Raw genomic sequence first — 15,308 nt, 5'->3', positions numbered from 1 at the left:
TAGTACTTTCTCCATGGTTTTATATGGGGTTTTTCTTTGGAATATATGGAGGGGAATGTCTGCCAATCTCTTTACTTACCCAGAATTCCCACAAGAACATTGCTGCCTTTGCCTATCCTTCCTATGCCCTACCATCTCTACCTGTTGGAGAAAGCTCTGCAGAAATCCGTGCTGACAGAATTGGTATTGATTTCTTTGGATATGCTTGCTGCTGAGTATTGTGTAAAGTGGATCTCCTTTCTACTCACCATATCTCTTTTAAGTGTAGAGAATGCTAACACTGCAGGTTCTTCCCACAGAAGGGTTCTAGAATGGTTCTTTAGGCTTGGGGCTTCGTGGAGAGTGACATTATGTTGACTGCAGTCTTCTGCAATGAATTGAAGGAAAGGGTTGATTATGTCTCTTCTCTCAATTGATTTTTGCATGTCTTGCTTCTAGAGCACCATAGAGGGCTTCCTCTCTTCCCCACCTTGCATTTTGTGTCTTTCCTTTTATGAAATAAATAACTTTTGTTTCCTCTTTCATTTATTTTACCAATAATCTAACAGACAATATTTTGGTCATTTTGTTCTGTTTAACACTTTGATTACCTCTGTAGAGCAATAATTGAGCAGGGGAAGTCTGCCTAGAACGTAGAATGAAAACAACCCATAAAAAACCCAGAATGCAATTGAATTGTGAAAGATACACATGAAGGTTTTCTTTTTTTTTCTTTTTTTTTGGGGGGGCGGGGAGGAAGGTGGGGGCCTGGATTCTTTAATACTGGGTTTTATCCTTTCTCAGAATTGAAGTAAGTACTATATTGTACTAACTCCTACTTGTAAGTTTTTTCTGTCTCCCACGTTGCTGATAAAAAGAAAGAACCAAAATACCTTTGTATTTAGGTAAAGAAAGACATCTCTATTTAAGCTTGTTTTTTCACATAGTAAAAGAAGTAAAGACAGATGTGGTGACTTGGTATATGTAGACAGCGTACAGTTAAGGAAGAAAAATGTGTTGAGTTTGTTTTCTCTCTTTTTTTTTTTTACTGTTCATGGAACCATACATCCTCTAACCTGTATTTTCTTGTCAGCCTTACTATACCATTTATAGCCATATGATGACGATATACTCTCTACCTATGGATGTTATTCAGTAGACCCCTCTCTATGGAACTTCGTTGCAGCGTCCAGAAGCATACATATAAATAGCTAGTGTTATTAGGCCTGAATACCTAAGAAGTGCTGAGTCACTATAAGGAGAGGGGAAGAGTAGAAAAAGCTGTTTGCATGTGGGAAGAAAGAGGTAAAGCTAGAGAAATATAACTATGTAAAATGATTTAAAATATTTTATTTTTAAAAAATCTCTTCCTAGGAGTAATGGTCTGCAACATTCTTCACAAAGGGCTGGGGGAGAAAACTGTACTAGAGAATCAAAAATGTAAATAATAAATTGTTTTCTTAGCACTGATCCTCTTTGTTATCTTCAGTTTGGTGAAGCACCATTGTAATGAGAGGGTATATGTGATCTGAACTGTTGAACCTCTCTCATGCCTCCTTATTCTTCTAAGAAGCTTTTTTTTACTGTTGAAAAAAAGGGATGTTCACCATAGTCTTGACTAAGTGAAATGGTCTGTCTCCAAGGTGGACAGAGTTCCAGTGTATAATCTATTTTCAGTTTGTGATCTTATTTAAAAAAAAAATGCCCTTTTTTATTTTTTACTTGGTGCTTGAAGACTCTAAAATCTGTATACCTGTTTCCTCATAGTCAGATTAAGACTGGCTGGTTTTGAGTTCTTGTGAAGTTTATTTTTAGTATGAAATGCTCAAAAGTGAGCATCTGTTTATAGAAACACACTGAAGAAGCTCACAAGAATCCTTAAACCTGCTGAAGAGGTCTGAGCTGCCTGCGGCTCTGTCTTTGTAGACTGCAGATGGATGTAGAATTTTGAATGAACTGGTAGTCTTCTTATTGAACCAGTACTTTGTTTCATTTTTGCAGACTGTTTATACAAGATTGTTAGGACCTAGTGGGAAGACTGCATGGGACACAACCTGTCACAAAAGGTCAGGAGCAAGCCTTTATGGCAGCCAGTAGAGGAAGAAATTAGATCCCACAATGCAAGATGTGATTTCAGTATAAGAAGATTGCCAGGGGAACCTTGGTAAATTTTGGGTGGAAAATAATTTAAAGTAGATACATATGAAGGAAGGCTTTCTAGGGGTTTTTTTGTGCTGTCTTAGTCCTTCACCAGGTTTTGCTGTGTAGCATACCAAAGTTGAGAGGGAAAGCATCCTTAAGACGAAAGGAAAATAACTGTATTGCTGCAATTGCAAAGAAGAAGGTATTGAGGACAAAGCAAGTCTGTTTTGTAAAGATGAAAAATTATGGTTAAAAATCCCTTAAGAGGTGGCATCACATGAATTCTTACTAAAATCCAGATAATTATTATTACCTTCCCTGTCTTAGGCCAGGTCTTTACTTTTAATCCCCATATAATGAAAACTGATTAAAGTACTGAATTAACTCCATGTGGCTTAAGTGTATGAGCTAGACTGTTGGAGAATCTTTGTGTTTCATCTGGCTTTGCTTTCTTTTCCAGGATTTTCTGTGGTGCAACTTTAATTTACGCTACTTGCAAATGAATGTTTTTGTGTGCATTTGTCTTTTTTTCTTTCTGTACTTGTATTAATGCAAGAGACTTACTTGAACTCTGCTTCTTCAGTAGTTACAGACTAACACAAGGGTTGAAATTGATCTTCATATTTTTGGTTTCTGGGAGTAGAGGAACATCTTCCTTTTACCTTATTCTACTCAGTAGATCTACATCTTTCTTTCTTTGCTAAAATATGGATCATGATATTTCTAAAACTTTTCAAATTATTCTTTCTTTAAAAAAAGGTTTCTGTTCCTAAATGTTAGGTAGTGCAACCCTTGTACTTGTTAGGCCTTGTTGTGAAATGAAAAAAGAAGCCCATATTTTATAGATTGCCTAGCAGTTATGGGAAGTCGGGCACTGCAGGAAAATGATGCAAGATACGGATGCACTAGTTTGTAGAGTCTTGTAAAAAAACCCTTGAGAGGGATATGATTTTAGGGTCCAGTGTTGGCACTACAGGAGGGTATGTAAGTATTGTCATATTGGGAGAGAATGGTGAGTTCTGGCTCCTGGGGATAAAGAGCAAGAGCAGGATTGCTTTCAGGGGTAGGCTGTAGCATTTGTTCACATTCAGACAACAAATCTGCCTGTCTTCAAAGCTGGAGGCTCAAGTGCATCAGAGTAACTTCTCTATTGTTAGTCATTGAAGACCAGAAACCAAATGTCAACAGAAACTTTGCTGAGATCCTATATGCTTTAAACATAAGAGATTACATTCTGCGGCACTTGTGTATGAAATGCGTTATTTCCAACAAATGGCAGAAGGCTGTGTCAGCATACGTGCCATATAGTAGATGTTTTTCAAACGCTAAAGAATGATGGCTTCTGTTTGAAGTCTGAGGATAGGCAGACAGGCTAAGAGAAGAGTAAGGAGCTAATACATAGTGAGTCACGTTGATTTGTGACAGAACTTACACTATTATCAGAATGAAATTCTAGATCGAAAACCATTTTAATGGTGTAAAATTCATCTAAATCTGACTTGGGTTTCTAATTCCAAAACAGGAGTAATGAAACCCCCTTGCTCAGCTACTTGGCCGTTATTTTAGGTGGCAGAACTACATTTAAAGAGATTTCTAGAAGCAACAACCTTGTCATTTGGAGATCATATCTGTGTGAACATAACAAAAGACCCATAGGTGTATCATCACTCAGTTAATGCTCTAAATTTTGTTTAAAAACTTGTGACAGAACATTAGTATTTGTTGTAAGGATAACATGCTGTTGCATCTGGTGTAGCTTTACTGTGAAGAAAGTAAAACCAATCCAGTGCTTTACTTTTGGGTGATGGTTGTAAAATTCCTGAAAAAAGTGAGATATGGACAAATGATGTCTGAGCACAGTAATAAAAACAATTAAAGTGTTTGAGTTATGACATGGATCAGGAGAAATCAGACTGCAGTTATAGCATTCTACTACATTTTTATCTTTAAACTTACAGTAAGCTAATGACTAATACGAAAGAAACGTTAATTCTTCATGTATATGGAGTTTTAGCTTGGAAAAAAGTCTGAAAGCTACTACTACGCATAAGCAGCTACAGCACTCTTAAGAATGTCTCTAGTATGAAGAATCTCTTTTCACAGCGACTATGCCAGTAATCTGAACTTCCAGATCAGTAAAAAGGGAAAAAATTTAAGGATTCAGACCCTCTTTCAACCCACTCCTCCATGTATCATCAGTAAGTCTGTGCTGTAGAAAAACAATGTAACTTTGCTGCTTTGCCATTGTTGTATTACACAGTAACTGATAAGAGAGTACTGTGAAATGAGAAGCTGTATAAGGGGATTCCACAGATGCTTTTCTAAATATTTCCACCTGTCATGGTGGTACATGATGATTGTAATAGCTAAAACATCTGGTGATGGCTCACTGGTAGCTTTCTGTGATAACTTGCTACAGAAAAATAGCAAGAAAAATAGTTTCAGGTTTAAATACTCATTACCTTCACCTGATGTCTGGTTTATGGCTTTCACAGGTGGTTAAGAGAGCCAGTGGGATCCTGGGGTGCATCTGGAGGAATGTAGCCAGCAGGTCAAAGGAGGTGATCCTCCCCTTCTACTCTGCCCTGGTCAGGCCCCATCTGGAGTATTGTATCCAGTTCTGGGCTCCTTGGTATAAAAAGGCCAGGGATCTGGAGAGAGTCCAGAGAAGGGCTGCGAAGATGATTAAGGGCCTGGAGCATCTCCCCGATGAGGAAAGGCTGAGTAAGTTGGGACTGTTCAGCCTTGAGAAGAGAAGACTAAGGCTGGAACTAATTAAAGTCTATAATTATCTGAAGCAGGGGATGCAGGGGGAATCAGCCAGCCCCTTTTCAGTGGTCTGTGGGGATAGGACAAGGGGCAATGGCTGCAAGTTGGAGCACAGGCAGTTCCGCACCAACATGCGGAAAAACTTTTTCACAGTGAGGGTGCCAGAGCCCTGGGACAGGCTGCCCAGGGAGGTGGTGGAGTCTCCTCTGGAGATATTCAAGACCCGCCTGAACGCCTACCCGCCTGGAGTGATATGACCTAGGGAGCTGCTTTGGCAGGGGGGTTGGACCCGATGATCTCTCGAGGTCTTTTCCAACCCCTACAATTCTATGATTCTATGATTAAACTGTCTTAACAAAACCTGTATTTTGCTGCAATTGTGATGTGTCAGGTTCACCTGAATTCAATAGTGTTTTCGCATACAGTTCTTGTATAACTGTTGGTTTGATCTGAGTTTGGAGGAGAACCCCTACTACAGGGCAGCAAAGCAGTGTCAGCACTTTGCAGCATTTGCTTCTGAGTCCAGAAGTCTCACTGTAAAGTGAGGCACAGTAATTGTTTTCAGAAATAGCTATGATACTATACCTGATCCTATTGATGAACTTTCTTATAGATACTGTAGACTAAGAATAAAAGTTCCTTTATATAATTTTGCATTGCAAAAAGAGAAAGACTAGATCATTGGTGGCTTAGAAACTTAAAGGTTGATATACATGTATCATCAAATGAGGTTGATTGGAGAAGAGAGTAGCTATAGCATGTCAGACTAGACATCCCTCTATGTGTCCCTGAGAGCAGTCAGTAGCAAGTGCCTGGATGGGTGGGGTATATGTGTAGGATATAGGACCATAACAGTCATGGGATGCTACTTCCTAGACTGATCTCCCAGACTCAAGCAATTTGTCACTCAAAGTCTTCTGGGAATAGGAACCCGTCTTTTGGATTTAATGCCCTTGATGGGAGTTCCTGATCTTGATGTTATCCAGGTCTTTTTTTTTTTTTTTTAAATGCACACACATTTTTAGTATATCTGATGTCTTGTACTGTTTCAAAAGCTGAAGACACTTACCAGTACACCATGATTGCTTGTGAAGTGTGTTCTATTATTTGAGGTGGTATGTCATCCACCACGTTGAACTGAAAATGCTTAAGTAACTTGAATATGCTTGCAAGATAAAGAGCTCAATGTACTTAGATGGTTTGGAATTGGCAGTCAGAACAACAGTAGTGACAAAATCAAAAGAAGCAGCAGACACAGTACTTGAGTATCTCTTTCTCTTGCGGGCAATTATTTAGCCTTGATGCTGACCTTGTTCTAAAGCGTGTTGAAGAGCACGCATTTTAAGTAATGCGTAGTCTGTTAGGAGAAGTGAAAGAAATGCTGTACTTGTATCAAACTGGAAAGAAAGAGTGTATTTTTATTTTTTAACCCTGGAAAAAAGTATATAGTTACTTTTCATGCTACTTTTTTTGCTCAACTTAGCCAAGTACAATGTTTGGGATCGCTAGTAGTATTGCTTCTAAAATGCCTTATAAACATCATTAATGGTATACTACACTGTCCCGTTTTGCCATGTTATGTGTTGCAGGAGTATTGTGTCTGTAAAGTATAATCCTGCTTTAAAAGAAAGCCTCAATCTTCATGGTTCATATGTACTCAAAATCACATTTATCTTCAAGCAAAAGATGTTTTGAAAAACTTCCAAGCTGATTGAGCTAGATACAGATATATATCTATATCTAAACCAACATAAAATTAGGTATTTTAAGAAAATCTATAGTTCTCATTTTTTGTTTTAGAATTAATGTAATGTAATAGTACATGCACTTTTAAAGTTTCCAGGTAGTTAATATTGAAGTCTGGTTTGTGGTATATGAAGATATGTAATTTGAGATACATTTTTACATTAGAAGGAGACTTAAAGCTGTAGCTCCTGTAAATAACTCTAGGTGGAATCTTTGTGGTATAAAACTAATTCCAACCCTTTTCCTACTTTTTTTTTTTTTTAAATTAACACATATGCATGTTGAAAACATAATGTTTTTGTCACAGGTGCTTGAAAAGCACCGTGGCACTTGCTCCGTGTTTTCACTGTGCAAAAAAGTGCAGCAGGGGCTGAAAAGCTTGTTCTACTATGCATGCAGTTAAACTGAGATGATATGTTTTTAATATATAAATACACGCACATATATTTATATATATATATGCATATATATATATGTATTCTAGCTTTCATCTCTGCAGATTCTCTCCATTGAGTCACTTGTTTGTCATTATACTTAAACCAGTTCAGTCTGGTGATTCAGAGAAGCTGTAAGCCCAATTTGCCAGGCCACTGTGTTTACTTAGTGGACTGGTGAACTGATGAGACAATTGTTAATATTAATTTACAAAAAAATGTAACGGAGAGGAAACTTGGTGCTAGTTTGCTTCCATATTATTTTAGATATCACCTTGCTTAAAGTTATTATATTTTTTAATAAACATGAAACAGGCTTTAAGTAAGAGAGTATTTAATGATATTAAAGAACTTTGAAATATTTTCTATTTAGACACTTTTTTTAAAGAAGCTTGACAACAAAGTTCTGTGACCCTGTTGGGAGGCAGATGATAAATCTGGGGGCAAAGAAAACATCACAGCTGGTTTTAGTCTCTTATAGCAACTTGTAGAAATAATGAAAATTATATTAAAGGATGATCATTGCCTTTGCTGAGAAATAAGATGAAAATCATTGCTGCTCTGTGTAATGTCAGAATGGAAGAAGAACACAAAGAATTAATCTTTTGTGGAAAAATTTCCAAAGAACAAAACTGTAGGCCTTGTGGGCTGTAAAATCTAACCTTCTTCTTATCAGGCCTAGTCAACATGGGTTTACAAAAGGTAGATCCTGTCAAACTAACCTGATCACATTCTATGACAAGGTGACCTAAGGCTGTGGATGTGGTCTACCTGGACTTCAGAAAAGCCTTTGACACCGTTTTTCACAGCATTCTGACTGAGAAACTGACCTGGACAGGTGGACCCTCAGCTGGGTTAAAAACTGGCTGGATGGCTGGGTCCAAAGGGTGGTGGTGAATGGAACTAAATCCAGCTGGAGGCCGGTAATGAGTGGTGTTCCCCAGGGCTCAGTCCTGGGTCCAGTCTTGTTCAACATCTTTATCAATGACCTCGATGAAGGGATTGAATGCTCCCTCAGTAAGTTTGCAGATGACACTAAACTGGGAGGAAGTGTTGATCTGCCTGAGGGTAGGGAGGCTCTTCAGAGGGATCTGAACAGACTGGACCAATGGGTTGAGACCAATGGCATGAAGTTTAACATGGCCAAGTGTAGAGTGCTGCACATGGGACATAACAACCCCGAGCAGCGCTACAGGCTTGGGGTAGACTGGCTGGAGAGCTGTCAGGCAGAGAAGGACCTGGGGGTGTTGGTTGACTGCAGGCTGAATATGAGCCAGCAGTGTGCCCGGGTGGCCAAGAAGGCCAATGGCATCTTGGCTTGTATCAAAAACAGTGTGGCCAGTAGGTCTAGGGAAGTAATTGTGCCCCTGTACTCATCATTGGTGAGGCCACACCTCAAGTGCTGTGTCCACTTCTGGGCTCCTCACCATAAGGAGAACATTGAGGTCCTCGAGCGAGTGCAGAGAAGGGCAACCAGGCTGGTGAAGGGGCCAGAGGGCAAATCCTATGAGGAGCAGCTGAGGGAGCTGGGGCTGTTTAGCCTGGAGAAGAGGAGGCTGAGGGGAGACCTTATCACCATCTACGAGTATCTGAAGGGAGGTTGTAGAGCAGTGGACGATGGTCTCTTCAGCCAGGTGACAGGAGATAGGACAAGGGGAAATGGCATGAAGCTGTGCCAGGGCAGGTTTAGATTGGATATTAGAAAAAAGTTTTTTACTCAAAGAGTTGTCAGGGCCTGGAACAGGCTGCCCAGGGATGTGGTTGAGTCACCTTCCCTGGATGTGTTCAAAGAAAGGGTTGATGAGGTACTTAAGGATATGGTTTATCTTAGGATGGGAATGGTTGGACTTGACGATCTTCAAAAGTCTTTTCCGACCTTGTGATTCTGTGATTTTAAGCGATGCTTGAACTAGCTAGAACGTGATACCGTTTCTGTGATATACTGAAGATTAATTGTTCTGTTTAATAAAAAAATAGAGGGGGTTTTTTTGGTTTTTTTGTTAAAGGGCTTTGTCATAGTATTCCAACCTCATGTAATTATTAATGCTATATCAAATTATTATGTAAGTATGCATGATTTTATTAGAACATGATGAGGGAAGAGGTTCTATGATACAAGTCTTGCCATGATTTTCCTTTTTTAAGGTGTGCATTACAAATGTTTTAATTATTTCAGGCCTTTTAAAGTGAATGAATGCGGTAACATAGTTAAAAGAACAGTGTACTATGTTACTTATGTTTTTGTTATTTAGGCATCTGGTTGTGGCACAATGCAGACATTTATATGACATATTTATTCCTTAAAAGGAAAAAATATTATTTGAAAGCATACTTTTCAGTTACCATTTACTTCTCTCTTCATTTACCCCACAAAAAGGCAAATCCTTTTTGAATCTGAATTTGGTACAAGGACAAAGCTTTTCATATGCCAATGACATTCATGAAAATAAGCATGTTTTTCCATTACTGTTTTTTCACAGGTGTTTTTCATGCATTTGTTGTATATAAAGCTCAGTGATTCTTTTGACAACTTGAAATGTTCTGCAAAACTGCATAGTACTCCTGTGTGTTCATGTTTACAGGCTGTACATCTGGCCCAGGCAAGTTTCCAGATTGAGGCCTTTGGCACCAAATTCATCCTTGACCTCACACTGAATAAGTAAGTGCTCAATCTGAGGTTTCTTTATTTATTCATTTATTTATTTCTTGCTCTAGTTATCTTTAACTCATGGTACCAGATCAGGGCACAATCCCAAGATCTAAGAGAAAATATGCAGTTACCCAAGTTAGTGCAAAATAACATTTAGCCTTTTTTAAGCAAGACAGCTGTTACCTTTGCTGGTGCCTATAACATGCATACCTAAAAATTTTATAATTCATTATAAAATAAATCATGGTAGAGTGATTCCAGTATCAACAGTGCTTGAAAGGTATGGATTTCCTTGTGCATTTTAAAAAATTTATTGATGAACTATAATGCAGAAGATATTTTAGTTGCTCAAGTTGGCGTGTAGGAATATTTGTAAATACTTGTATGGATGGCTCATCTTTAATGGTCTGAAAAAACATGTTATTGTCGCTATAAATGTCATGAAGTTCCTAAAATGGTGGGAATCCTAACTTGTTTTGCTGTACTGAAAGGTGCAGGTAGTCTGTTTACCAGTAATATAGGTCTTCTAGAGCTGATGATTATATACAATTGTCAGACTTGTAATGCACTTCAATGGTGGTTTTGTTGTTTGTATCTATTTATATCTGCAGATGAAGAAATGGAACTATGTGATTTTCTAAAAAGTTTAATTAAGTTTTTTGCTGCTGAAAGTTTACACTGAGAAAGTTTAAGAATAAGGTAAAAGGATAAACTTATCACTAATTACTGGACATGTAATATTATGTACAGTTATTTAAGTGCACTTGTCCCTTCTGCTGCCTTTGAGAACACTTAAAGGAGAAAAATTTTCAGAAACAATTGCGTATTGGTTTAAAAAAATCCCAACATGTGCCTCTGGTCATGAGGTCTTACCTTGTTCTTAACTGTCATGTAACGAAGTTTTGCTGGGGAGAAAAATGCAAGCTTATTAAATCTAATAGCTTTTCAAAGCATCAAGCAATGGCTTTTTAAAATTTGCTGAAATATTACATTCATGTATTTTCTGCTTGCCTACTAGTTATCAGATGTTTTGCTGTAATGGTGAACAGGAAACATACATTCACCATGCATGATTTTGAAGTTAGATTGTTCTTGCAGCTCCATCTTTTAAAATGTGACACATTCTCAAGTTGCTGGCAAGAGATGAGTTAGTACAAAGTCAGGGAATGGCACACGGAAGGAGAAAGAAGGCTTGAAGATAGCTGGGTGTTCTCTAGCTGCTGGAAGAACTGTAATGTAGTACAAGATTATGTTTTTTTTTTATGAGAGTTGGAGTTGAACCCGTGCAGAGTAATTCTAGCGCAATAATCATGATTTGTTTGTGAGGGGAACATTATCTAGTGGCCTCTTAAACTACAAGAATTTTCTCCTCTTGGTTTGCTTACGTGTCCAGACAGTAGTGAAACTGAGCATGCATTCATAAGATGGTACTGTACCTAGGATATGGCTGATCCCAGAGACCATCACAGAAAAAAACCCATTGCCTTTACTAGCACCACATATACTTGAGTGCAAACAGCACTCAAGTAAACAAGAATATGGACAGCCTGATAAAGTCTTTCTCCAACTGACGAGAATTGGAAGTTTGCTGGTGAAACACATGCATCAGTCCTCTGGTCTATTCCTTGCTCACTGGCTTAAACTGTGTGTCTTTCCAGATACAGGTCTTCTCATAGTTGTTGACTGATCCTGAAGTTTACTTACAAATCACGCTTATGCAGAATAGAGAGCAAAGTCCGTAGAAAATATTACCGTAGGATCCAATAAAGACATAGGACAGACTGTAGTGATCAGGTGCAGGGCTGGGCCAAACAAACACTACTGGCTTATAGTTTACATTAATGACTCCTTTTTATGCCAGTTCCTCTACATTTTCCCATACTTGTTCCGTTTTGATTCATTTTCCCTACCTTTGACATTTCTCCTGAACACCCCATAAAAATGCTAGTGCATTTCCACAAGCCCTGCAGACATCCTCTAATAAGCTTGTTCTTTCCTAGGGGACCCATGATGGCACTGTTTACCATTTCTTATGTGTTCTAAAGTTCTTTTTGAACCGCTTCAAGGCCATGTCTGAGTGGCTTCTTCTGTGGCCTATCAGTCAGTGACCGAACAGGGATAATAACAAAGACCAGAAATTTCACCTCCTGTTCAGTAAGGTTTGTGTGTCTGCTGTTGGTTGCTTTTCCTGTCCTAGGTTTTTTTTATGCTGAATGGCTATTAACCAAGTATCTTCACAAACCCAGTAGCCTTACAGTCTATGTATTCTTGCAGCATTACCCATTGACCAGCCCTGCTCTTTGTCCTTGCTTATTTATAACAAAAAATGGTTCATAAAGAAAGTAAACGTACATCTTTTCCCAGATGTAGTTGCTTTATCAGCGATGAAGATATGCAATCTCTGCAAAAATAGGGGGAGATCACTTGCTGTGTACCTTATGTGAAGAAGTTCTGCTCTTGGGATATCAAGAAATTTCTTACTGGCTACTTGTAAGGTGCAGGGTGTTAAGGCCTTACATGTATCCCAACCACTTACCTCTTTATACATTAGGTTGGAATACAGTGTTAGGTTGGAATACACTGTTGGAATACAGTGAATTTTATTTGGCAAATCAGTTAGAAGGAAAGACACAAGAACAGGGCCACATACTTGACCTGTTATGTGCTATTGGCCAAAATAATCCACTTGCAAGTGGAATACATACTGAAAATCCAGAATACCATTTTAGATAAATAGGATGCTCTAGCATGGTATTCAGAGTACCATTCTGTCATACCATGTCATACATGTCGTACCATGGTACTGTGCCATGCCATGGTACGGTATGGTACTGTACCAATTTAGATACCATACCAAGTTGAGCATATATTTATATCAGTTACTCTAAAAGGAGTTACTGTTGCCTAGTCTGTATTTCTGTTCTGTTTTATTCTTGCCTCTTTTCAGGAAAGTCCTTCAAGTATATAAAGCTAAAATCAGAGTATGGTTGTTGCCTACAAACTGGTTCTAGTTTTAAGTTTTCTTTATTTTTGTTGGAATCTGTGCAGTTGGCTACCTTCTGTGTTCCAGTTGCTTTTTTTATAACCCGGAGTTAAGTAAGATTGGATGTTCACTTAGACTAGTAACTGTCAAGATTTTGAAAGAATAGGTGGCAATCTGAAAGTTTCTGGAGAATGTTAAAATAAATCTTGCTGTAGTGCATTGGCACTGACAGCTTGAAGGAAAAAGATGTCCAATAGAAGCTTTTAAATCCAGTGTGCAGAGGCAATTGAAATGTAAGATTTCTAGGGTATTTGAATGATTGATCAACTTTTCAGTTGCACAAGGCCTACACACAAGGTGTTAAACCAGATGCAATATAATTCGCTATACTGAAGTTCATTGTTGGCCAGTCTTTCTGACCCGAAGACTCAGGAAAAAAGATTAGTTGTGAACTTTCCAAGAAGGTGTGCTACTCTGAAGTTTCAGACATCTTGCCCCTTGCTGTACTTGAATGTTTGACCAGTTTCAGGCTGCTAGTTTGGTGTCACGATGCATAGTAATTGCAGATATGTGGATTATGGAAATTAATGCAAAATGGAGCACTTTTTCTAATCTACAATGGATTAATTAATGGTTTCAATTAATGTTCTTAGTACAAAAATGAAAGATTATAGGGTACTAGTGGGTTAACGATTAATCACGTTTCAAAACAGACATTTTATAGCTCCACTATGATTGTCTACCCAAGCTTGATAAATTCCATAGACAACAAGTAATATGTACCAAGTAGTATATGCAACATGTCTTAAAACCCAATTTATATAAAAAGCCTTTAAAAGAGTCCATTAATTTCAATAAACTCATATTTTTGTGTTCAAACAAGATTGTAAATTCATTTGTTACTCAAATAGGTTGTAATCAATGATCCTAGTATAACCAAACAATGTATTTTTTTAAATTTAGGTATTACGTAAACAATTATCTGTGAGGTGCTAACAATACTTTTTAGTGGTATCTTTTTCCATCAGTGTGTAAAAGGCTTTTAAGTTGCTATTCTTCTGTTGAAGGACAAGTGTTTCTGCAGGTAATTTGTGTTCTGTTTAAACTTAGCAGTCTTTATGTGCCGGTGTAGTTGTAAAACATTAGAGAGTAATGCTACCAAAAGCAGTGAATTAAAAAAGTTGACTTGCTCATTTTCTGTTTAGGTTTGGGTTTTTTGGTTGGTTTTTTGCTTGGGTTTTTTTTTAGGATGAGGGAATTTGGCTATGTTTTCTGCTAGTTTTCAGCCAGTGGTTAACAACAGACTCTCAATAAAGGAATCTCCTCCAGCACTGGGGTCTGGGACCTTCTCCCCTGGGAACATGGTGGTTGAGGTCTATACAAGGATTGGGAAATTAGGTAACTGAGCTGGAGAGAAACTGATGATAAAAGCCAAAATCTTCTCTCCCTTCCTGCTGAAAACTTCCTTTAAAATTTAGGATTTTGGGGGAAGAGGAAAAAAAATCCCCAAACCCAGCCTAGATTTTTCAGCTTTTTCTCTTCTTTCCTGTAGATGTTAATCTTTCCAGGAAAATACCTTTTTCTGGAAATGGATTTTTCTTCTTTTCAATAAAGAGATCATACGGAAAAAATCTGGTGTCTTTGGCATGAACTGAAAAAAACCCCTGCCTCACTTGTCTGTAATAGGACTTAAATATTTTAGACATTAAAATATGATGACTCTTGTGAGCTGTCAGTCTTTTATGTGAAGTACAGCCAACAGCTAATTTATTCCAGCTAATTTTATCCATCAGTTTAAAGCTTATAATTGTCATGTAGCCTTTGTATGTTTCCTTAGGGCTGAATCTAACTTGAGAATAGTGCCAGAAGAGATTACACTGTTAGCATAAATTTAAAAAACAGTAGGGCAGTAACTGAGTTATTTGAGATTCTATTTGATTTTTTTAATGGAAATGGGAAAACTAGTCACAGTTTTATAGAAGGAAACTTCAAATATTTATAACATTTCATAAACAAATGGCTAAGCATTTATGGTACTAAATGGATCCTAATAAGCTGCATATATTACACGTGATAATATTACTGGGCAAGTTTAACTCTAGTCTGCTTACAAAAATTTGTTACAGGTGAGATGTAAAGAACTCAGTGTTTATACTTTGCAGCGGTGCATGTCGACTCCTTGCAGTCTTGAGTGTCTCTGCTGCAGATAGAGTTTACTGCCTCATTTGCTGCTCCCGGAACTGAGGCAGACTGAGACAGATACTAAGACCTCTCCATATTTTCCAAGACACGTTAATGTGTGAAAAAAGCTTTCTCTTGTTGTTTTAAAAATCATAAAAACCTGACAATGTGAAGAAGCTTCCTTGTCAATTACTGTGTTCAGCCATAAAGTAAAAGCATGAATTGAAAGTATTTCAGTTGTTCTGTCTTCTCGTTGTATTTTGTTTCTGTAATTCTAAGTGTTGATTGGGTATTCTTCTCTATCCCGTCACTAAGCTTATGGTAGAACTGTGTATCATATAGTATTAATGTACGCATCACGTTTCTATGTTCTCTAGTATGTTCTGTCTAGTGTCTCAATTCAAATGCAGATGTTCTTGTTATG

The 15,308-nt window shown here is 37.9% G+C and overlaps 1 protein-coding gene across 1 annotated transcript in view; it reads left to right on the top strand.

The window, feature by feature from the left end:
- ADAM23 (ADAM metallopeptidase domain 23) overlaps positions 1–15,308 on the top strand; it is a gene marked incomplete at both ends in the record, with an annotated part of 72,625 nt that overhangs the window by 2,720 nt on the left and 54,597 nt on the right. The window contains one exon of the mRNA XM_084264486.1: positions 9,653–9,729. Coding sequence (XP_084120612.1) covers positions 9,653–9,729 — 77 coding nt within the window. The remainder of the gene's footprint in view (positions 1–9,652; positions 9,730–15,308) is intronic.

Source organism: Gallinula chloropus, assembly GCF_964237585.1.
Source record: "Gallinula chloropus genome assembly, chromosome: 5".
Lineage (NCBI taxonomy): Eukaryota > Metazoa > Chordata > Aves > Gruiformes > Rallidae > Gallinula > Gallinula chloropus.
The sequence above is the reverse complement of the archived record's forward strand: the minus strand, read 5'-3'. Positions and strand labels throughout refer to the sequence as shown.